Genomic DNA, 23069 nt, shown 5'->3' with positions numbered 1-23069 from the left:
CCGCGGGAGACCTGGATGGGATACCTGGCTCCTGGCATTGGGTTCACAAAGCTCTGGCTGTTGTGGCCATTTGGAAGATGGAAGATCTGTCTCCCTCTTGCTCTCTCCCTCTGTCTTCCAAATACATTAACTAAATCTTTGAATCCTGGGGGTGTAGGCGTTGTGGTGCCAACAGGTTAAGCTGCTGCTTGGGATGCGCATCACCTCTGCTTCCAACCAAGGTGCCCGGGGAGGAGAGGCTGACGCTCCGAGCACCTGGGCCCCTGCCTCCCAGGTGGGAGACCAGGACGGAGCTCCGGGCTCCTGGCCTCAGCCTGGCCCAGCTCTGGCTGCTGCGGGCATCTGGGGAGTGAGTCAGTGGATGGAAGGTCTCTGTCTCGCCCTCCCTCGGCCAATCTGCTTTACACATGAACAAACACTACCATGAGCAGGGACGGACCCCGCAGCGCCCTCTGGGGCCGGCCTGGGTAGTTTCCATCGCCCGCGGTTCCCGTTTGGAAAGCAGGTTCCGATTTTCATTTGCTGTGCTGCCTTCTTGCTCCTCTGCTATCTTCCTGTCCATTCCAGGAGGGGAGCGGGGCACAGGTGCAGGCCTGGGGCTGAGGGAGGCGGGGCCACGCTGGGTTATTTTATGGGTCTCCTTCCTGTCCCACAACATCGCAGCCGTGTCCGCAGACTGCAGGGTTTCAGTGGCCTGGCAGGGGCTTTAAAAGAAACCCTCTTGCTCCTGCTGGGTTCTGCGCGCCCTGCACTGCCATCCTCGTCACGTATCTCAGGCCTGAGCTACAGAAGCGAGCTGGATGGTTCAAGCCTTTGTAAACTTCATTTCTTCTGTCGACTTAAAATTTGTCTAATGATAAGGAACGTCTTTAGGAGACAGGTTTGGAACTCTCTGGAGACCTCCTCTGTCCGGGGCAGGCCCTGCTTCCGCGGCTCCCCGCACCACTCCTGACGCACCCGTGCCCGGTTCCAGCAGAGGTGGGCGGCGGGCGGGTCAATCTCTCCCGTGCAGGTCCCGGTGCAGGCACACCCGCGCCAGTGCCCCTCCGCCTATTCTGTCTCCAGCTGCCGCCTCCGCCTCCCTCCCGGGCGCCAGGCCGACTCCCCTCTACGCACTTCCTCCTGTCCTGGTAGTCGCTTTGACACAGGTGGCCACACGTAGGGCAGCTGTCTGCTAAAGACTTAGTTTTGCTCGTCCCGAGAGGGGACACAGAGCTTTCTTTGGCTGTCACAGCCACAAACCTGCTGAGGAGCACCTGGGGGCCGGCCTGGGCCTGGCACACCTGCTTGCTCCCATCCTCTCCATACCACTGCCGTATGGCTTCTATGCTCGTCTGGAACAAGCAGGGTGGGGACCTGGATGTCTCCACTCCACCCATTTCCTCCTCATCGCATGGCCACGGCCATGGCCATGGGGTCCAGCCCGTCCCATGCCTGTCTGAACTGCCTCTCCAGCTGATTTTCGGGACAAACGACCTGGCAGTGGCAGGCCTGGACCCGCCCCCTGTGTGACTGACACACCGAGTGTCCTCAGCACACGGAGGGGAGCCTGCCTCTGACGCTGGAGGCCGGGTCTGCAGGGCCCCGGGGACACTCACCCGCTCGTTCTTGTCCGTGCAGAAGAGCCTGGTGTGGTGCCGCTTCTGCACCACGATGAAGGTGATCCCCGGCTGGTAGTCCTTCTCCAGCTTGATGCAGGCCTCGCGGATGGCGAGCAGCTCGTGGTGGAGAACCTAGGGCGGCGAGGGACGCGCTCAGGGCCGCTCGCTCCCGGAACCCGCGGCAGCACGGCCACGCAGCCCACAGACGGAGTGCGGCCTCCCGGCCCCATCAGCACATTGCCAGGCACGACTTCTCCCTCTGCAGGTGTCGTGGTAGAAAAGGCACCGCGGGAGCCACACGGGACCGGGCGCTCTCACCCGCACCTGCTGAACCTGCTTCAGCACACTCTGCTAGAGAGGACTTGGGCTCAGGAGGCCCCGAGTTCAGAACCCAGCTCTCCACCGGCGCTGTGGCTCCGCAGGAGCCCCAATCTCCGCTCCCCGGCCTCGCAGGGCAAGACTAGCGGTGGCAGGCCAGGCACCTGGCACACTAGCACCAGCCCCGATACCCACGGGCAGTGAGCGGCCCCTGTTCACTTCCAGGTCAGACAGATGGACCCACACTCAACTGTCCCTGTCAACTACCACGCCACGACGCCGCAACAAGACAGGCTGGTTCCGGGCCAGGAAAACCCAGCTGTGATTCCGAGACACCTGGAGGGTGTTCGCAGGGCGGTAAGAACCGGACGGCAGATCCCTCATGCAGAACGGGTGCAGCGGGCACTCCGGGAGGAGGTCAGCACCAGGCTGGCCAGTGCAGGAGCAGCGGCTCTGTCCGCCCAGGAGACCAGGACGCTGAGTGCACACGCCTCGTCCCAGGCCATCCACCTGCCCAGGCCTCAGAGACACAGCAGGCCAGCTACCAAGGGTGTTTCCCACCCGGCTGGGTCTTCCCTAGCACCGGGTGCGGCCCACACCGTATTTCTACCTCCCTACAAAAGCCCAGGTGGCGTGGAGAGCGCCAACAGGGAGAAACATCAGCTCATTCATCGTCTGAGTTCCAGGCCGGGACGGCTGTCAGGCCAAGGCACCTTGGCCTGGAAAGAACGAACCCCGCCCCCCCAGTAAGGCAGCCTCCCCCACCCCAGCCCGCCCCTCGGCAAGAGCGCTGCAGACAGCCAGGCCCCAACCCAGACACAGCCCTGCTCTCTCCCCTCCTCTGCTCCACCTCAGAAGCTGGCCTGCCTCGGGCCGGGCGAGGGCGCCCACCTGCTGGAATTGGCCCTCGGAGACGCCGTCACGGTAGAAGATGATGCGGGTGGGCTTGAAGCGCGTGGACTTGTAGAACTGGATGAGCAGCTCGCGCACCATGGCGGCCAGGTCCTGGATGATCTCCTGCCGGTGCTGCTGCACCCGCACGGTGGCGCAGTAGCGGTTGGGGTGGGCGTCCATGCTGCCCACGACCTGTGGGGACACACAGTGAGCGTCCTCTCGTGGCGCACACGGACAGCCCCAGGGAGGGACGCGGGCGCCAGGCTCCCGGCCTCCCACCATGACCAGCTACACAAGCACTGGTGACGTCACTCCTCGTGTGTGGCGATGGGGCTTACAAAGAACAGAAGTTTGCTCAAGATACAGAGCAGAAAGCACGACTGCCCGGAAGGAAGCTCATTCTGCAGCCGGGGGCACATGTTGCTAATCAGCCGGCCCCTGGGCCCCGGGGACGCCACCCCCGCTGCTCCCCTCCTGCTCAGGACGGCGCCATCCGCAGGTGCTGGCAACGCTCAGAAGGGAACCTCTGGTGCCCAGAGGCAGGGCCTGCGTCCCGGAGTCTCTGCCCTGGAAAGCCTCACCCCTGCCTTGGGACCAACTCCCTCCCGCTCCCGCTCCCGCTCCACATCCTGGGTCCTGCCTCGGGCTCTGCTTTTTCTCTCAAACCAAGAGAACACACTGGCTCCGATACATGTCAAGTTGGGGTAAACAAACGCGTCACCAGACACGCATCTGTGGCTGCCGGTTGAGAGCCGGGCCGGAGAACGCACCGGCCCCTGCCCCTCCGCAGCCTAGGGACGAGGCGCCCAGGGGCCAGCAGGAGTGGGGGGCCGCGGGCACCCCTCTGCACACCGGAGAGTGCCCTGTGGGGCCACCTGGGCACCGCGGCTCCGCTCATCACTCTGCCTTCCAGAGCTCGCAAACCACTCATTGAAGAGCAGCCTGGGTCAGGTTTTTTTTTTTTTTTTGACAGGCAGAGTGGACAGTGAGAGAGAGACAGAGAGAAAGGTCTTCCTTTTGCCGTTGGTTCACCCTCCAATGGCCGCCGCGGTAGCGCGCTATGGCCGGCGCACCGTGCTGATCCGGTGGCAGGAGCCAGGTGCTTCTCCTGGTCTCCCATGGGGTGCAGGGCCCAAAGACTTGGGCCATCCTCCACTGCACTCCCTGGCCACAGCAGAGAGCTGGCCTGGAAGAGGGGCAACCGGGACAGGATCGGTGCCCCGACCGGGACTAGAACCCGGTGTGCCGGCGCCGCAAGGTGGAGGATTAGCCTAGTGAGCCGCGGCGCCGGCTTTTTTTTTTTTTTTTTTTTTTTTTTAAATAAAAGGCCAGCAGGCAAGGCCACTGGCTCCTGAGAAGCAGCCACGGAAGAGCTGACGCCAGGGCCGCACGGGCGATCGCAGGGCGCTCCCCGGCCAGCACACTGCGGGAGAGGGCAGACTATCAGACCGTCTGCTTAGTGCTCCATGTGCCTTAGCATCTGCTCGGGGCTACAAAGCTCAGATCTCAGGGGAGCAGCAGGGGAGCCCCCAAAAGGCTGCAGGCAGCCCTCGTCCGGTTTAGGGGCTTCTGGGTGGGGCTACCTCAGAGCCCTGTGCTTCGCCCCTCCAAGCACCCACTGGCCACAAAGGCTGCTCTCAGCAGCCGGCAGTCCGGTAAGCCCCGCGCCTCTCAGAACACCACCAGGCCCCCGCAGGAGGGCGTCCCCGAGGGAGGGCCCCGAGCACTCACGGCGGCGATCGAGGGCTTCTTGCCGTCCCCAGCGGGTGGGTGAGTGACATCTGCACCCAGAAATATGACCGGCTGCTGGAACACGGGGGGCCTGTGGGGAGAAGCTGCCATGAGCGGCAGGCACCTGACCTGGTGCTGAGGGCAGCACAGTAAAGCTTTCAAATCCATCGAGGACAAGCAGACATGGACGGCAAGAGGAAGTCTGAGAGGGAGCCCGGGCACGCCCACACCGCTACCTCCACGCACACGGACCGTCTGCTCCCGCGGCACAGGTCCTGGGGCCACAGGGAGACTGTGCACGCCCACACCGCTACCTCCACGCACACGGACCGTCTGCTCCCGCGGCACAGGTCCTGGGGCCACAGGGAGGCTGTGCACGCCCACACCGCTACCTCCACGCACACGGACCGTCCGTACACGCCCACACTGCTACCTCCACGCACACGGACCGTCTGCTCCCGCAGCACAGGTCCTGGGGCCACAGGGAGGCTGTGCACGCCCACACCACTACCTCCACGCACACGGACCGTCCGTACACGCCCACACTGCTACCTCCACGCACACGGACCGTCTGCTCCCGTGGCACAGGTCCTGGGGCCATGGGGAGGCTGTGCACGCCCACACCGCTACCTCCATGCACGCTGACCATCCGTACACACCCACACGGCTACCTCCGTGCACATGGAACATCCGCTCCCGCGGCACAGGTCCTGCAGCCACGGGGAGGCTGTGCACGCCCACACTGCTACCTCTGTGCACGCTGACCATCCGTGCACGCCCACACCGCTACCTCCATGCACGCTGACCGTCCGTGCGCGCCCACACCGCTACCTCCATGCACGCTGACCGTCCGTGCGCGCCCACACCGCTACCTCCATGCACGCTGACCGTCCGTGCACGCCCACACCGCTACCTCCATGCACGCTGTCTGTGCACGCCCACACCGCTACCTCCATGCACGCTGACCGTCCGTGCACGCCCACACCGCTACCTCCATGCATGCTGACCGTCCGTGCACGCCCACACCGCTACCTCCATGCACGCTGACCGTCCGTGCACACCCACACCGCTACCTCCATGCACGCTGTCTGTGCACGCCCACACCGCTACCTCCATGCACGCTGACCGTCCGTGCATGCCCACACCGCTACCTCCATGCACGCTGACCGTCCGTGCACGCCCACACCGCTACCTCCATGCACGCTGACCGTCCGTGCGCGCCCACACCGCTACCTCCATGCACGCTGACCGTCCGTGCGCGCCCACACCGCTACCTCCATGCGTGCTGTCTGTGCACGCCCACACCGCTACCTCCATGCACGCTGACCGTCCGTGCACGCCCACACCGCTACCTCCATGCACATTGACCATCCGTGCGCGCCCACACCGCTACCTCCATGCACGCTGACCGTCTGTGCGCGCCCACACCGCTACCTCCATGCACGCTGACCGTCCGTGCGTGCCCACACCGCTACCTCCATGCGTGCTGTCTGTGCACACCCACACCGCTACCTCCATGCACGCTGTCTGTGCGCGCCCACACCGCTACCTCCATGCACGCTGACCGTCCGTGCGTGCCCACACTGCTACCTCCATGCACACTGACCGTCCGTGCGTGCCCACACCGCTACCTCCATGCGTGCTGTCTGTGCACACCCACACCGCTACCTCCATGCACGCTGTCTGTGCACGCCCACACCGCTACCTCCATGCACACTGACTGTCCGTGCGCGCCCACACCGCTACCTCCATGCACGCTGTCTGTGCACGCCCACACTGCTACCTCCATGCACGCTGACTGTCCGCTCCCGCGGCCCCTGGCTGGAGACGGCTGCCCTGTGGGAGTCCCGGGCATGCCTGTGGAGCACTCTGAAGGGCACGGGGGAGGACTCCCGTCTCACTCGACAGAGGGCTCCACTCCGCAGCGCAAGGGAAGCTGGGGATCGTCCTGGGGCTGCTGTGCACATACAGGCGGATTCCAGAACCTTTCTTAGCCTCTCCAAGCTCCTCAGCAGTTGGCAGGCCCCCACCCCTGCCCCACAGACAAGGAGCAGCCTTGTTGGGGGACACAGACTGTGGGCTGCTCCCCTCTCCCCACGGCGCTCTGCTCAGTCCCAGGGGCGGAAGGCAGTGTGCAGAGCACGGCACCTTTGTCCACGGCTCCTCCCGGGCCAGTCCACTGGCCAGGAAACCCAAGTTGTGGGAGTGGGGCAAGAACCAGGTCCTGGTGGAACCATGCGGCTAGGTACTTGCGCCATGCATGGTCCAGGACTGCTGGCCAGAATCTGCAGGGGACAGACAGGGGACAGGAGCCACCAGGAGCTGCCACTAGGCTCCCGGAAGCAGAGGGCCCAGCAGAGCACTGACAGAGGGGCCGAGGAAGGGTGTCCCCCAGTTTTCGCTCCCTTCCCAGGTGGCAATGCTGTTTGCGGGGCTGTGTGTACCTGCGACCCCAGCTGAGCTACGCCTGGGGCTGGCACAGGTATGCCTGCTGGGCACTGTCACCCGCCTGGAAGCAGTCCCACCCCCACCCCCACCCCCACCCCTGTGCCTCGAGTGCTGCTAGCGAGGGGAGAGGAGTTGCGTGAGGGTCTCATCTGTGTGCCCCCATGTCTCAGGGTCCGCAACAGGTGGGCAAGTCTCCCCTTCAATGCAGCTGGGCCTCTCCTGCCCGGGGCTGTGTGCCGGCCCCTCTGGGAGTGCCGGGCAGACGCTGGGCAGGTGTGTGCTGTTCCCTGCCCGCCCTGTCATGTGGAACCTCTTGGAAGGCAGCACATGCGCACAGACACTGCCTCACTGTCCACAACTCACAGTGGCCAGAAGCCACTGAAGCCACTGCTGGGGGCCCTGACCACACAGGGCCTGCAGGGCACCCTCCACAAGCCCCACACCGGCTGGGCCACACCTTGGACAATGCCACGCCTGCCCTTGCTGCCTCCCCTCCCTGCTTGTCCCACGCAAAGCTCCCTGAGCTAGCTGAACCCGTTGCGGCCCCTCCCACGCGGAGGCAGGCTGCCACGGCAACGAGATGGCCCTGGCACTGGACACAGGATGCACTTGCACAGCCGTCGGGACCTGGCTGTCTCCCCCCTCCCTGCTCCCATCTCCCCGGCCGGCGGCTGGCGTCTGAACCTCCAGTGCCCCAGGAACAGGGGCCTCACCTCACCCAGCTACACGCCCTCAAGACACCTGCCCCCGTGCTGAGGACCCCAGATTTCCGCCGTCCGCTCCTGTGGTCTCCCTGCTGTCTCCTGCAGGGGCTCAGGGCCCTGGAGCCGTCCTGATTCCTCTCTTTCCTTCACAGCCCATGAGCTGAGAAAGCTCCATCTGTACACACCCCAGGCCAGGAACGCTCCCCGTGGGTTAGCGGGAGCGTCTCACCTCTGCTGGCCTCTTGGATCAGGTCACCCGGGAGGCCGCAATGGCCCAGTCCCGCGGGCAGCACTCCTCTGCTCTCAAGGCCCGCGCACCTCCACCGCACACCCGACACTCCTGGCAGGCTCCCGCCGCGTCCGCTGCTCTGGCTCAGCCCTCTGCAGGCCCTCCCCTCTCGAGCTGTCGTGCCCTTGGCCTCGCTCTGCTGCTCTTAGGTGGGACGGGGGTGACGTGTTACAGCTGTCTGGGTCCCTCCACTGGGCTCCTGCCCCAGACTCGGCTGAGCCCACTCACGTCGCCCACAGGACTTGCACAGGACCAAGCCGCAGCACGGAGCGGACATCGAGGTCCAAGCCCGTGTGACTGCAGACACGGGCTCTGTGCCTGCTACCCGTTCAGGAGGGCCCTGCAGGCAGTGGTCAGGGGGAGGAGGGCCCTGCAGGCAGTGGTCAGGGGGAGGAGGGCCCTGCAGGCAGTGGTCAGGGGGAGGAGGGCCCTGCAGTCAGTGGTCAGGGTCAGGAGGGCCCTGCAGGCAGTGGTCAGGGGGAGGAGGGCCCTGCAGTCAGTGGTCAGGGTCAGGAGGGCCCTGCAGGCAGTGGTCAGGGGGAGGGGGGTTCAGTCAGTGGTCAGGGGGAAGAGGGCCCTGTAGGCAGTGGTCAGGGGGAGGGGGCTCAGTCAGTGGTCAGGGGGAGGAGGGCCCTGCAGGCAGTGGTCAGGGGGAGGAGGGCCCTGCAGGCAGTGGTCAGGGGGAGGAGGGCCCTGCAGGCAGTGGTCAGGGGGAGGAGGGCCCTGCAGGCAGTGGTTAGGGGGAGGGGGCTCAGTCAGTGGTCAGGGGGAGGAGGGCCCTGCAGGCAGTGGTCAGGGTGAGGGGGCTCAGTCAGTGGTCAGGGGGAGGGGGCTCAGTCAGTGGTCAGGGGGAGGGGGGCTCAGTCAGTGGTCAGGGTGAAGGGGCTCAGTCAGTGGTCAGGGGGAGGGGGGCTCAGTCAGTGGTCAGGGGGAGGGGGGCTCAGTCAGTGGTCAGGGTGAAGGGGCTCAGTCAGTGGTCAGGGGGAGGGGGGTTCAGTCAGTGGTCAGGGGGAGGGGGGCTCAGTCAGTGGTCAGGGGAAGGGGGGCTCAGTCAGTGGTCAGGGTGAGGGGGCTCAGTCTGTGGTCAGGGTGAGGGGGGCTCAGTCAGTGGTCAGGGGGAGGGGGGCTCAGTCTGTGGTCAGAGTGAGGGGGCTCAGTCAGTGGTCAGGGTGATGGGGGTTCAGTCTTTGTGGTCAGGGATCAGGGGGGCTTGGTCTGTGGTCAGGGTGAGGGGGGCTCAGTCAGTGGTCAGGGTAAGGGGGGCTCAGTCAGTGGTCAGGGGGAGGGGGGCTCAGTCAGTGGTCAGGGGGAGGGGGCTCAGTCAGTGGTCAGGGGGAGGGGGGCTCAGTCAGTGGTCAGGGATCAGGGGGGCTCAGTCAGTGGTCAGGGGGAGGGGGCTCAGTCAGTGGTCAGGGGGAGGGGGGCTCAGTCAGTGGTCAGGGGGAGGGGGGCTCAGTCAGTGGTCAGGGGGAGGGGGCTCAGTCTGTGGTCAGAGTGAAGGGGCTCAGTCAGTGGTCAGGGTGAGGGGGGCTCAGTCAGTGGTCAGGGTGAGGGGGCTCAGTCAGTGGTCAGGGGGAGGGGGGCTCAGTCTGTGGTCAGGGGGAGGGGGGCTCAGTCAGTGGTCAGGGGGAGGGGGGCTCAGTCAGTGTGGTCAGGGGGAGAGGGCTCAGTCAGTGTGGTCAGGGTGAGGGGGCTCAGTCAGTGGTCAGGGTGAGGGGGGCTCAGTCAGTGGTCAGGGGGAGGAGGGCTCAGTCAGTGTGGTCAGGGGGAGGGGGGCTCAGTCTTTGTGGTCAGGGTTCAGGGGGGCTTGGTCTGTGGTCAGGGTCATGTGGGCTCCAGTTAGGGCTCCGTTGTGCTGTCAGTGCACCTGTCTCAGGACGGTGTGACACCTGTGAGGATGGCAAGGCCTCGCGCCCCGCCAGGACAGTCAGGAACCATGCGGTTGGCGGGAGCTTGACCAGAGGCTGTGGACTCTAGGGCAGCTCCACTGCCCACCCCCATGGCCCAGTCCTCTGGGACAGGCGGGCAGCCAGAGCCCTGGCTCCTTCAGGCTGGGCCCTGCGAGCAGTGGCTCCCAAGTGCACCTGCCTTCGCCCCGCCCCTTGCACAGCTTCTACTGCAGGGGGCGGGGTGGGGAGGCCACCTCCCGGCCATTTCAGGGGCAGCCTCGAGCCCCTGCGCCCCCGACCCCGCACCTGACCCCCAGCGCTGTCAGGTCCCACGTCCGCCTGCGGGACAGGGCTTGGCCACGGGGCCGGGGCCTGTCTGCGCCCGCGGGACCGGCGCGGCGAGCTGCCTGCCTCACCTGCCCTGCGGAAGCAGGATGTTGTTCACGCCACCCAGCTTCACGTTGATCTTCAGGCAGAGGTTGGACAGCGTCTGCGGCGTGGTCCTCTGCACGTTCTTCATCTGCACGCACTGCGTGGCCATGCCCAGCACCGTGTCCCCGACACGCTTCACTTCAGCTGAGGACGCCAAAACACACAAGGCACAGCTCTCGCTGGCACCTGGCTCCGCCGGCCGCCCGCCCCCGCCCCGGCGGCCTCGCAGGGAGGGGAGGCGGAGGTCCAGCTCGCCCCCATGCCAGTCCCTGTCCCACCCGCATCAGCAAGGGAGGCTGGGCAGGCTCCTCCCGCTCCGCCAGCGCAGGAGCACCGCGGGCCTGGGATTCCTGAGCGGGACGACACCTATCAAAGGGCTCGCGCCAGCACGCACACTCGCGTTGTTAAAAATAAAAAGAGCAGCCTCCTCAATCCCTGGCAGATGCGACTCTGACATCAAAGAGCCACGCGGCCACCCCCACCCTGGACACTTCCAGGAAGCAGCTGGGCGACGCTCCCTGGCAGCTCTGGAAACACTGACTCCGGGGCAGTATTAATAGCGCCAACGCCGCGGCTCCTCTCGCCTGCTTTTTTTGGAGGTTGGGCTTGGCGGCCAGCAGCACGGCTCTCACGTGTCCGCGGTCCGTCCCCGGCTGCACGGGGGTCACTGGAGACCGCTGTGGCATCCCGGGCGGCTCCCTCTGCCCCAGGCACCCCCGCCACGCCCACCTGCCACCTGGGGCCTTCCTGAACAGAGGAGCTGTGCGTGGCTTATCTCTGCCTTCCAGGGGCTCAGGCCACTGTAGCTGACTCAGTGGGAGCTCCGTGACACCTGTCCGCAGAGTGCAGACGGGCATGGGACGCCAGCAGACGCCGCCACGAGCCCCGGGGTTGCTGGGTCCCCAGGACTGTGACTTGGACAGACATGGTGGGGCCCTGAGCCCTGACAGATGGGGCCCGACGGCCACCCAGCCCCTCCCCCTGCTCAGCTGTGAAGCGAGGAGACACAGGAAGGGGCGCAGGCCGCACGCACAGCCAGAGACGCGCGAGACCGCGGGCACCAACCGTAGACGGGCGTCTTCCCGGGCAGGATCACCACCACCAGCTGCAGCCCGGCGTACGTGTTCTTCAGGTGCCTGAACATGGGCTCCACGCTGTCGGCCCCCTGCGCGTACTTGCAGAAGCACGGCTGGCCCTGGATCGGCATGCCCGCGTCTCTCGAGATCTTCCTCAGCTGCTCGGTGAAGGACCTGGGGGACCCGGCTCGCGTCACCCAGGGGCACCACGTGGGACCACAGAGCCAGGTCACACCCCCGGACGCACACGACCCACAGGTCCGGCAGCACCAGCAGCTCGGGAGGCAGGGAGCCCGGTCCACAGCTTCTATTTTAGGTCTAAGAATAAAAGCTGGGCCACGCTGTGGTGTAGCAGATAAGCCGGCATCCCCACGGGCCCAGGCTCGTGTCCTGTCTACTCTGTTTCCGACTGAGCTCCCGGCTAATGTGCGGTGGAAAGCAGCGGAAGGTGGCCTGAGAGCTTGGCCCCCGCCACCCACGTGGGAGATCTGGATGAAAAAATCTTCCTTTTTTTTTTTTTTGACAGGCAGAGTTAGACAATGAGAGAGAGAAAGAGAGAAAGGTCTTCCTTCTGTTGGTTCACCCCCCAAATGACCGCTATGGCTGGCGCACTGCGCCGATCTGAAGCCAGGAGCCAGGTGCTTCTCCTGGTCTCCCATGCGGGTGCAGGGCCCAAGCACTTGGCCATCCTCCACTGCACTCCCGGGGCATAGCAGAGAGCTGGACTGGAAGAGGGGCAACCAGGACAGAATCCAGTGCCCCAACCGGGACTAGAACCTGGTGTGCTGGCATCGCAGGCAGAGGATTAGCTTAGTGAGCCGTGGTGCCGGCCAAAATCTTCCTATTTTTTAAAAGTTATTTATTTATTTGGAAGTCAGAGTTACAGAAAGAGTGGGAGAGACAGGATCTTCCATCCTCTGGTTCACTCCCAGATGGCTGCAACAGCTGGGGCTGGATCAGACAGGAGCCAGGAGCTACTCCCATGTGGGCAGCAGGGGCCCAAGCACTTGGGCCACCCTCTGCTGCTTTCCCTAGACCAGCAGCAGGGAGCTGGCTCAGAAGTGGAGCAGCCAGGACCTGAACCGGTGCCAACGAGCTGCTGGCATTGCAGGCAGTGGCTGTACCCACTCCGCCACGAAGCCAGCACCGCAGATAAATCAATCACATTGCCTTTACCCTAAGCAGGGAGCGCTGGGAAGCAGCGGTGACTCGCTGAAGTGTTCAATTTCTCACGTATCACGGCAGCTAAGAAAACATATGTGGGTGACATCTCTCTTGTTTGTTTATTCTCATTGTATTTGAAAGGTAAAGAGACAGATGGTTCACTCCCCAAATGCCTTCTGCAGCCGGGGCAGGGGCGGGGGTGGGGCCGAGACAGGCTCGCGATGGGGGCCTGGAACTCCCTCCGGGTCCCCCCGTGGGGCACAAGCACCTGCTGCCTCTCAGGGTGTGCGGCGGCGGGAAGCCAGACCAGGAGCAGAACCTGTAGCAGCGCCAGGACTCGACCCGGCGCTGCCATACGGGACATGGCATCTCGAGCAGTGGCTCGAGCCCCTGGGCCATAACACCCACCCCCCAAGTCCGTGTTGCTTCCTAAACCCCGTCTCTGTGTTTCCAGCTCATCCTCTGGCAGACTCCGTGGACACCGGCCCGAGATCCACGGCCTCTGAGCGTGGCCCCTTGCTGGAATGGCCGTGTACGGCGAGGCTGCCTGGATTTCGATTCTTCTCACTGCTGCCTGCTCTAAGTCTGTCTGACTGGGACCAGCGCTGTGGCACAGCAGGGGAAGCTGCCGCCTGCAGCGCCGGCTTCCCATATGGGCTCTGGTTCGAGTCCCGCTGCTCCACTTCTGATCCAGCTTCCTGCTAACGTGCTTGGGAAGGCAGCACGAGATAATCCAAGTGCTGGAGCCCTGCACCCACGTGGGAGACCTGGAAGAAGCCCCTGGCTTGGGCCTGGCTGTCGTGGCCATTAGGTGAGTGAACTAACAGGTGCAAACTCGCTCTCTCCCTCTCTCTGTAACTCTTTCAAATAAATAAATAAATCTATCTATCTATCTATCTATCTTTGTGTGTCTATCTATCTTTGTGTGTATCTACCTATCTTTGTGTCTATCTATTTATCTATCTATCTATCTATCTATCTATTATCTATCTATCTATTATCTATCTTTGTGTGACCCCAAAGCAGAAGCCACGTCCGCCAGCAGCCCTCTCTGCCGGGGCCCTGTGGCCTCGCCAACACCCCGCCAGCGTCCTCTTTTCTGAAGCCCCCGCCCGGCCTCCTGGGCCCCTGCTCACTTGGTTCCCAGAAGCATGACGCTGACAGGCTTCTACGGGGGCTTCAGTTCATGCTTGCTACTTCCTCTACCACCTGCGTGCTCACCCCGCCCAGGCCCAGGGGTCCCAGCTCTCAAAGGGGCTTACTTAAGGTGGACTTCCGTGCACTGGCGCTGGGGCGCGAAGCAGGCGATGGCCCACACCTTGATCTCGATGCCCGTGTGGAACTGCTTGTTCCTCATGTCCCACACGCCCTGCACGGGCGTGGCGATTGCCTTGTTCTGCAGTGACAAGACCTCAGAGTGAGGAAACGTGGGAGACGTGCTCCCCTGGACTTGACCTTTCCCACTCTCTGCTGTTCCCAGACCACCAGGGGCCCCCAAGGACAGGAGCCTAACCGTGGAGGTGTCTCCCATCTGTGACCTGCCCAGCACTGCAGGCAACCTGCAGAGATTTGCAGACGGGCAGCTGGGGGTGGGGGCGCGGGCAGAGCAGGCTGGAGAAGAGAAGGACAGACGGGGCGGATGGACACACGGGGCGTATGGACACGCAGACAGAGCCGGATGGACAGACGGGGCAGATGGACATGTGGACAGAGCCGGATGGACAGACAGGGCGGATGGACACGCGGACAGAGCCGGATGGACAGACGGGGCAGACAGACACGTGGACAGAGCCAGATGGACAGATGGAGAGGATGGACATGCAGACAGAGCCGGATGGAGACAAGGGCGGATGGACACACAAACAGAGCCGGATGAAGGATGGATAGGGGGTGGACAGAGGGTGGACAGGGCAGTGGGGCACAGGGGTGCTGCGCGGCCCGCCACTGTACAAAGACAGCGAGGGCAGCGAGGCCAGCAGGACGGGCCGGGAAACAGCCCACGAGGACTGCTGTGCAGCTCGCCGGCCACTCACAGACGGCAGCGCCTCTCACGGGAGCGAGGAGCACATGGCCGAGCGCCTGTCTGGCTTTGTCATCTCCCAATGACACGGGAGCAGCCCCTCCACGTTGCCTTTGGGTGGTTCTCAAGGACAAGGGCCAGGACAGGAAGGGCCAGGTGGGAGAGGGGTGCAGCCTGAGGCCTGCGGCACCACCGCAGGACCTGGCGGGGCCCAGCTGCCAGCCTGCGGGGAACTCAAACACACTCCACAAACGATCCCCGTGTCTCCCAGACTTTGCCGCAGCAGACGGCCCCACGGGCACGGGCACGGGCACATGGGGCTGGACAGTGCTGTGGACTGGAAACATCCCGATACCAGGCTCTGTGTACCGAGGGGCGGCTGCGCCAGTCTCAGTAAAACAATGCGACATGGGTTGGGGCCCAACCACGGAAGGGGGCTTTGAAATTCTGGCCACAAAAGCTGGGGCACAAGAAGACATCCTGGAACGTGCATGGCAACCAGGGAAGGCGAGCGCTCCGTGACGTCCGACTGCCCGGCACCTGACCTCGGTCCACACCGCCGGGGAGGGCCCTGTCCCTGCCGCAGCCACGCCCACGCCCCCCCCACACCTACCCGGCCCCCGTACAGGATGGAGGGCGGCTGCAGGACCCGCCCCGTCACGTCCGTCATCTCGTCTTTCACCATGATTCCGAACTCGCGGACGTACGGATCTGTGTTGAAGCTCGCACTCCGCATCTGCGGGAGGGAACAGGAGCGCGGGTGAGGCGGGGCCTCTGTCGGCCTCTGGCGCCCTCCAGCCACTGCCCGCGGACGCCGCGCTCACCAGCTTGCTGATCTCTTCTTGCCGATCGGGCGCAGACCTGGCGGTGGCTCTGATCATGGTTGAGGTTTGATTGTCCGTTAATTTTTTTATACATCTCTGTCCGGCCACTATGTTGCAGACCTATGGGAAGAGGCGGTGACAGGTGTCAACTCCAGGGCGGGGGCCGGGGAGCCGGCGGGGGCCTCGCCCTCCAAGGCACCGCTGGCTCACCACGGAACCCCTGGCGTGGGGCCAGCCCGGAACCCACGGCCTCTGCAGCTGGCTGCATCCCGCCCCCAGAGCCAAGTGCCTGGTGGACCAACACTGGCTGCAGACGCAAAGGGAGGCTGGGGGAGGGGAGGAGCCTCCTGCCCGGAAACCGGGCTGACGCAGCCAACCAGAGACCCCGAGAAGTAAACTCTTGGTAGGAAAACAGTTAGGGTGGCTTTCCTACCATCAGTATTTCATTTTTCCCCGAGGTAAGTTAGCTTTTTTTTTTTTAATTTTTTTTTTCTATTTGAGAGGGGGAGAGAGAGAAAGACAGAGAGGAGGTGGGCAGAGGGCCCCAGGGCGTCCCTCCGAGACTTGCCTCCAGGGGAAGGTAGGTGTGTTTCTGCTCCTGTCCCACTTGGAGGCACGGGAGGTGGGGGTAGCGCAGAACCAGCTTGTGCCTGTCCTTGAAGTACTGGGCCACCGTGCACTCCACCGTCTGCCCGCTCTCTTGCTGCAGAGGGAACCTGGGGGCAGAGCAGCGGCTCAGGCGGGCGAGGTCCCGGGCTCCGGGGGAGGGGGCCGCGCACCTGGGCTCCCTGCACTGGCTGCTCACCTGTGTCTGCTTCTCAGGTGTGTGGGGAGCAAACACTCAGCACCTCCCGAGAGTCAAAACCAAACCAAGTCACCTGCAATATGCCGGCGCCCCTAACTCACTGTTTTGTGTCTGCAGCTGAGAAAACGCCCGCTGGCGCCGCCAGCACCCCTGCCCAGCGTCACAGCACGTGGAGAGGGTTTGGGGCAGAGGGCAAGTCTGCAAAGGCAGGTGGGGGCCTCGCCAGCAGCCCGCAGGGACTCTGGGAGTCAGGCAGGTGCTGAGCCCCACGTCCCCAGGAGCTGGAGCTCCCAGAACGGGGCGAGGGAGGGCGGGGCTGAGGCAGGAAGGGACGCCCGAGTGCGGGCATGGGAGGCAGAGGTGGTGCTGCCGCCAGGTGCAGAACTCGTGTGGGGACAAGGCCACACGCGCCAGCTTCCGTGCCGACTGCTCTGCCTGCCCTGACCACATGGCCTCTGACCAGGGGAGACGGCAGGGCCAGCCTGCTGCTTGCTGGGGCCCTGGGCACTTGCCACGGGACAAAAACAAGTCCTCCCTGGACACAGGAGGCCAAGTCCATGCCCGCAAGATCAACCAGATCAGCCTAGGACAGCACAGCGCTCTGCAGCCAGGCACGTACTCAGACAACCGGGATGCCAGACCGTTTGCGACGCAGCGACGCCACTCGGCAGGGAACGGGCTCGCCCAAGCCCTTCCTGGTACTCCCGCAGGCCGAGGACCGGATGGCAAACAGGACCCTCCCCCCACCCTGTAAAATTCGGGCAGCCCAGCCCTCCCTCCCTCCCTCCCTCGGGCAGAACTCGCTGCTTGAGCATCTCCGAGGGGTTGTCTGGGCTCTGCGGAGCTGTGTAGCCCACAGCCCGGGCACCTGGAAAGGGGAGGCGGCTTACGTCTGGTGGCTGGCGGGCCGCCGGGTCACGTTGCAGACGCGGTACTTCCTCTTCATCTGCCCACAGTGCGTTATCTCCACCTTCAGACCTGGGGACGGAGGGCGTCGGTGCCTGTGCTCGCCATGCACCTGCAAGCCCAGCTCTGCGCACAGAACCCGCCCTCCCGGGAGCCGGCTGCACACCCAGTCCCGCACCACTCCGCGGCCACAGCTGGATCCACCTCCCAGCCACGCGCTCCCATCACCTGGCCCGGGGACCACACGGGCTTGGGCGCAGCGGGGACGTCAGACATGGGGACTGCTGGGCCTTGCCAGGTTGTTTGGGACAGAATACTTAACTCCAACACCTGGCACTCAGAGGCCCAGCTAGGAAAACACCCTGAGGGGTCATGTCCGAATTTTACGGCCTGGGATTCGGCTGGCCTTTCTTGTTTTCCCCTCAAAGATGTATGGATTTGAATGTCAGATTTACAGAGAGTTTCCATCCACTGGTTCACATCCCAAATGGCTGCAATGGCCAGGGCTGGGCCAGGCTGAAGCCAGGAGTCAGGAGCTTCATCTGGGGCTCCCATGTGTGTACAGGGGCCCAAGGACTTGGGCCACCTTCCACTGCTTTCCCAGGCCATAGGAGGGAGCTGGATGGGAAGTAGAGCGGCTGGAACTTCAGACGGTGCCCATATGTGATAACTGTGCTGCAGGCAGCGGCTTCACCTGCTGTGCCACAGCACCGGCCCCGGCTCTGACCCTTGACAGCCGCCTGCCTGTCAGGGAAGTGTGAGCAGATAAGGGGGCCTCGTAAACTGGTAAATATGATAAACACCCATCACGGGGCATCCTGCCCAGCCGTGCAAACCTACTGGCTGCAGATGTGGGCTCTGCGTGTACACACGACCCTTCCCGGGCTGTGGACGTGGGCTCTGTGTGTACATACGACCCTCCCTGGGCTGTGGACGTGGGCTCTGCGTGTACACACGACCCTCCCCGGGCTGTGGACGTGGGCTCTGTGTGTACATACGACCCTCCCTGGGCTGTGGACGTGGGCTCTGCGTGTACACACGACCCTTCCCGGGCTGTGGACGTGGGCTCTGAGTGTACACACGACCCTCCCCGGGCTGTGGACGTGGGCTCTGCGTGTACACACGACCCTCCCCGGGCTGTGGACGTGGGCTCTGCGTGTACACACGACCCTCCCCGGGCTGTGGACGTGGGCTCTGCGTGTACACACGACCCTCCCCGGGCTGTGGACGTGGGCTCTGCGTGTACATACGACCCTCCCCGGGCTGTGGACGTGGGCTCTGCGTGTACATACGACCTTTCCCGGGCTGTGGACGTGGGCTCTGCGTGTACACACGACCCTCCCCGGGCTGTGGACGTGGGCTCTGCGTGTACATACGACCCTTCCCGGGCTGTGGACGTGGGCTCTGCGTGTACATACGACCTTTCCTGGGCTGTGGACGTGGGCTCTGAGTGTACACACGACCCTTCCCGGGCTGTGGACGTGGGCTCTGTGTGTACACACGACCCTTCCCGGGCTGTGGACGTGGGCTCTGCGTGTACACACGACCCTCCCCGGGCTATGGACGTGGGCTCTGTATGTACACACGACCCTTCCTGTGCTGTAGATGTGGGCTCTGTGTGTACACACGACCCTCCCCGGGCTGTGGACGTGGGCTCAGCACGTACACACGACCCTTCCCGGGCTGTGGACGTGGGTTCTGTGTGTACACATGACCCTTCCTGTCCTGTAGATGTGGGCTCTGTGTGTACACACGACCCTTCCCGGGCTGTGGACGTGGGCTCTGCGTGTACACACGACCCTTCCCGGGCTGTGAACGTGGGCTCTGCGTGTACATACGACCTTTCCTGGGCTGTGGACGTGGGCTCTGCGTGTACACATGACCCTTCCTGTCCTGTAGATGTGGGCTCTGTGTGTACACACGACCCTCCCCGGGCTGTGGACGTGGGCTCAGCACGTACACACGACCCTTCCCGGGCTGTGGACGTGGGCTCCGTGTGTACACACGACCCTTCCCGGGCTGTGGACGTGGGCTCTGCGTGTACACACGACCCTTCCCGGGCTATAGATGTGGGCTCTGTACATACACACGACCCTTCCCGGGCTGTAGATGTGGGCTCTGCACATACACACGACCCTTCCCGGGCCAGGGTATAAAAAGAACCACCCATCCACAGAGTCTGAGCTTTCTTGTGGTCCCCACTTGCTGTCTGAGTGGATCCCCTCCCTGCCTTCGTGATACTCTGTTCTCAAAGGCCGGGAACCAGCAGGCAGCACACGGGCTCACGTTGAGCGCGGCTTTGGCCTCACCACGTCTGTGCCCGTCTGCTGTTCAGGGGCAGCTAGAGGCCTTGAACCCCTGACCTCCCGGGCAGACACCTGCCAGGGCTGTGAGACACCAGCCTCATGTTCCAGAACGTTCTGAAACACAGGCCTCACCTGGAGGCCAGTTCCCGCCACCCGCTCCTGCCCACACCTGATGCCCGCGAGTCTTACCTTTGATTTCTTTGGTAAACTTGACCCTTTGGGAATCTGTCAGAGGTTTCTGTTGTTCTTCAATGCTTTTAAAATCCAGAACTTCACACACAAACTCGATTACTGGCTGTGCCTTGTAGAATGCCGTTGCCGACACTGCGGGTGGAGACGAGAGCGTGACCTGCGCGCCGATGCTCGATCGGCTCGAGCCGGCCAGGCCGACCCCGGGCTTGCACAGGCCAAGCAGACGAGCCCCGAGGAGGCTCCCTCCGGCCATCGCACCAGCAGGTCGCCCTCTGAGAGTGAGGATGGGTTTCAAACAAACAACACCTAACAGATCCTGACAAGCACAAGCCTCGGCTGCGGCAGGACTGGCGATCTATGGGCACGGGTTTTTTATCCTAACATCTACTGTTCACTCAAACACAATTCTGCTTCGATAAATGCATATCTGAACAAGATGGACTGTCGAGTCTTTCTGGGCTTTTCATGACTTCTCAAACGAGGAGACAAAATCTCCTTTTCTGATCGTCACACTTTTTATTTTACTCACAGAGTTGGGAGGCAGAGGGCAGAGAGGGAAGTTCACTCCTGGGATGGCGGAAGCCAGGAGATGGGAGCGCATTCCCACCGGGGTGGCAGGGACCCAAGTCCTCGAGCCACCACCTCTACCTCCCAGGGTCTCCAGAGCAGGAAGCTGGACTGTGGGGCCGGAGCCAGGGACTGAACCCGGGCACCTGCTACGGGACACAGGCACGTTAACTGTGGTGCATTGTCTGCTCCTATTGCCGTCTGTAACAGGCACAGTGGAGGTCTGACACGGAGGAGCAACCGGGGGTCTCCCGAGACAGCGACGGCAGCGCCCAGAGCTGAAAGGAGGTGTGCCGAGCCGGAGCCGCCGGGGCCCGTAGGAGGTGCTGACCTCCGGAACCAGGGCCTCGCCCTGGCTGGCCCCTGCGCACCCTCCTGACCGCACCCTGCAGCGAGGACCCCACGGCTGGGCTTACCGTCGATGTTCAGCATCATTTTCCAAAGAGAAGGTCGGACAGACTGGTGGAAGCCGAACCACACTTCCCGGCCCCCGCCAAGGGGGTTGGAGCAGCCCTCGGACGCGGTGAAGAAGGAGCGGCCCACAGGCGTGTACCTGAAACCAACAGGGCCCGTCTGTCAGGCGTGCACGAGGGGGAGGCCGCCCACGCTCGCTCGCCGCCCGTGCCACGTGCACGCATGGAGAGTCTGACATTCACTGCACCACGCTCCTGTCTGCACCCGTGGCCTACCCCGAGGGGACGCTGCACAAGCAGCGGCCTTGGGGGCTCCTGGCCTCGCTGCAGGGAAAGCGAGATGCCCGGCGTCCCCCGGCGCGGCCTCTCGGTCGCAGTGCTGGCGCGGCCGCCCAGGGCCCGGCCTCGTGCGCGGCCCTGGCCCGCCTCCCCTCCCCCGAGGCCTCTGGTGCTTACTTTCCATCTGCTGGTGCAGGCATCTGTGCGCCTCATCTCAAGTCTTTCTAGAATGGGGCTGTGCTGTGTGTAAAAGCACAGAGGAGAATGAGCGTTCGCGGCGTGCAGGCGACAACCGGCAGAGGCCACGGGAGCAGCCCAGCCCCAGGCCCGGGACATCTGCTGCCTCCGGGGACGGGGCAGCTGAGGGCCCCAGCGTCCGTTCCCTGCTGCGCTCACTCCTCTTAAGAGTGCCCCGAGGGACGGGGCAGTGACACACGGGGAGCTGACCCTACTGGCCGCAGCAGACCGTCTGCCAGGCGGCACGGGCGCCGGGGCCTGTCCCCAGGACAAGGCCGCACTCTTCCTGAGGCGCATCACTCCTGCCGCTCCACCTACGGCTGTTTTCCTCCCTGACTGGAGAATCCACACACAGACCCAGAGGAATTCCGAGAAGAGAAACCGCAGTTCCCGCCACACAGTGACCAGGCGGACAGCCCGCGGCAGCCATCCGCCTCCGATGCCTCCTGCCAGCAGCTCCAAGCAGAGGCAGCCCACGGGCCAGGGTCCCTGCCAAGAGCGGGGGGCTGTACTTGGGTATCCTGGCTCTGGCCCGAGCCAGCACCGTGACTCCCTCTGAGAGCCACCATGAGGCCCTGCAGTATTTCCTCTGCGGCCGCTAAGGCAGCCCCACCCCTCCTAGGAGCTGAGCGCTGGCCAGCCAGGACAGTCTAGCGTGGACTCTATGCCTGGGGCACTCTCATGGACCCTGTGGCCCGAGCAGGTGCACTGCGAGGAAAGACCGCCCGGTGCGAGGACCAGGCGTGCCCGGGGCTGGCACTATCCAGCTGCGGGGCCCACGGCGAGACCCCAACGGCTGCCTCCCCGTCCACCACGATTCCAAGGACGGGAACGGCTGGTGTACCACGGAGCAGAGAAAGATAAAAGGCCTGAGGCATGGCCGCGCTGCCAGTGATCCTGAAGAGCAGGTGGAGGCTCCCAGGGGCGGACACTCAGCAAAGGACATGCGGGGGACACTGCTGTCCCCAGGCCCACGGCGCTGCCTGGCACAGAGGGGCCATCTGTTCTGCAGGGTCAACTCCACAGGGGCCGTACCTCTTCCATCCCAGCACCGTTTAGCACCTTGTGCCCAACAAACCCGTATCTGCACCCCATCTCCAGAAGTGGCTCTTCCTTGGACTGGCGGCAAACCGTGCGGGGAGCGCGCAGGACCGGCAGCAGGTGCCCCGGGCCCTCACCTCATGGATGGCAAATGCCTCATGACCACGTCCAGGGCCTGGATCGTCTCGAACGGGACGCTGGGCAGCCGCCCGGAAAGTGCGTCGTGCAGCGCCTGCAGGCTCACGCACGACACCCACTTGATGGACACCTTGAAGATGCGGTCCTTGCCTTCTCCCGGCAGCGTGACCTCCAGCTCCACCTGCAGGGGCGAGGCGCACAGGTCAGTTTCGGGGTGCTCCTGGGGACAGGAAAACTGCCCTCAGTCCTGCCCGCAGTGCCACGTGTGGCCACACTGCATTTCGAACGTTAGTTACCTTTCTTGTCTGCTTGCTCTTTGAAAGGCAGACATATCTCCCACCCTCTGGTTTGCTCCCCAAGGGATCGCGATGGCAGGAGCGGGCCAGGCTGGAGCCTGGAGCCCGGGGCTCCACGGTGGTCTCCCACTTGAGCCATCGCCTACGGCAACCCCAGCAGAGATGGATGGGAAGTGGCGGTGGGACCAGAGCAGCCCAAGCAGCACGCCGACCACCACACCCAACGCCACCTCCTAACTGCTCCCTAATGACGGCAAATGACAGAGCCACGTGTGGCTGGAGCCAGAGCCCAGCCTCAGCCCGTGGTGAGCCGCACTCCCTGCCCACGGCCACCCGGCTCACCTGTACACGCTGACTGTGTGGCACATACAAACCCACTCACCACTGCCAAGCTCCCCAGAGCCTCTGCCTTACCATGGACCAGATACTTTATCCCTAAGTGCCAAGCGCGCCAGATGTAAACACATGCTCACGCTTTAAACACAGCCCAGGCCACAGC

The 23069-nt window shown here is 64.0% G+C and overlaps 1 protein-coding gene across 2 annotated transcripts in view; it reads right to left on the bottom strand.

Annotated features, from left to right (window-relative positions):
• The window catches only part of AGO2 (argonaute RISC catalytic component 2), a 91987-nt gene that overhangs the window by 5617 nt on the left and 63301 nt on the right, over nt 1-23069 (bottom strand). For both annotated transcript variants that reach the window (XM_062187946.1, XM_062187948.1), the window contains exons 4-16: nt 22274-22455; nt 20583-20719; nt 19597-19731; nt 17086-17173; nt 15959-16106; nt 15391-15510; nt 15180-15302; nt 13809-13942; nt 11372-11556; nt 10291-10450; nt 4545-4635; nt 2811-3005; nt 1599-1733 (exon numbers count right to left, since the gene is read on the bottom strand). In XM_062187946.1, the coding sequence (XP_062043930.1) occupies nt 1599-1733; nt 2811-3005; nt 4545-4635; nt 10291-10450; nt 11372-11556; nt 13809-13942; nt 15180-15302; nt 15391-15510; nt 15959-16106; nt 17086-17173; nt 19597-19731; nt 20583-20719; nt 22274-22455 (1833 nt within the window). The remainder of the gene's footprint in view (nt 1-1598; nt 1734-2810; nt 3006-4544; nt 4636-10290; nt 10451-11371; nt 11557-13808; nt 13943-15179; nt 15303-15390; nt 15511-15958; nt 16107-17085; nt 17174-19596; nt 19732-20582; nt 20720-22273; nt 22456-23069) is intronic.

Source organism: Lepus europaeus, chromosome 4 (genome assembly GCF_033115175.1).
Source record: "Lepus europaeus isolate LE1 chromosome 4, mLepTim1.pri, whole genome shotgun sequence".
Classification (NCBI taxonomy): Eukaryota; Metazoa; Chordata; class Mammalia; order Lagomorpha; family Leporidae; genus Lepus; species Lepus europaeus.
The sequence above is the reverse complement of the archived record's forward strand: the minus strand, read 5'-3'. Positions and strand labels throughout refer to the sequence as shown.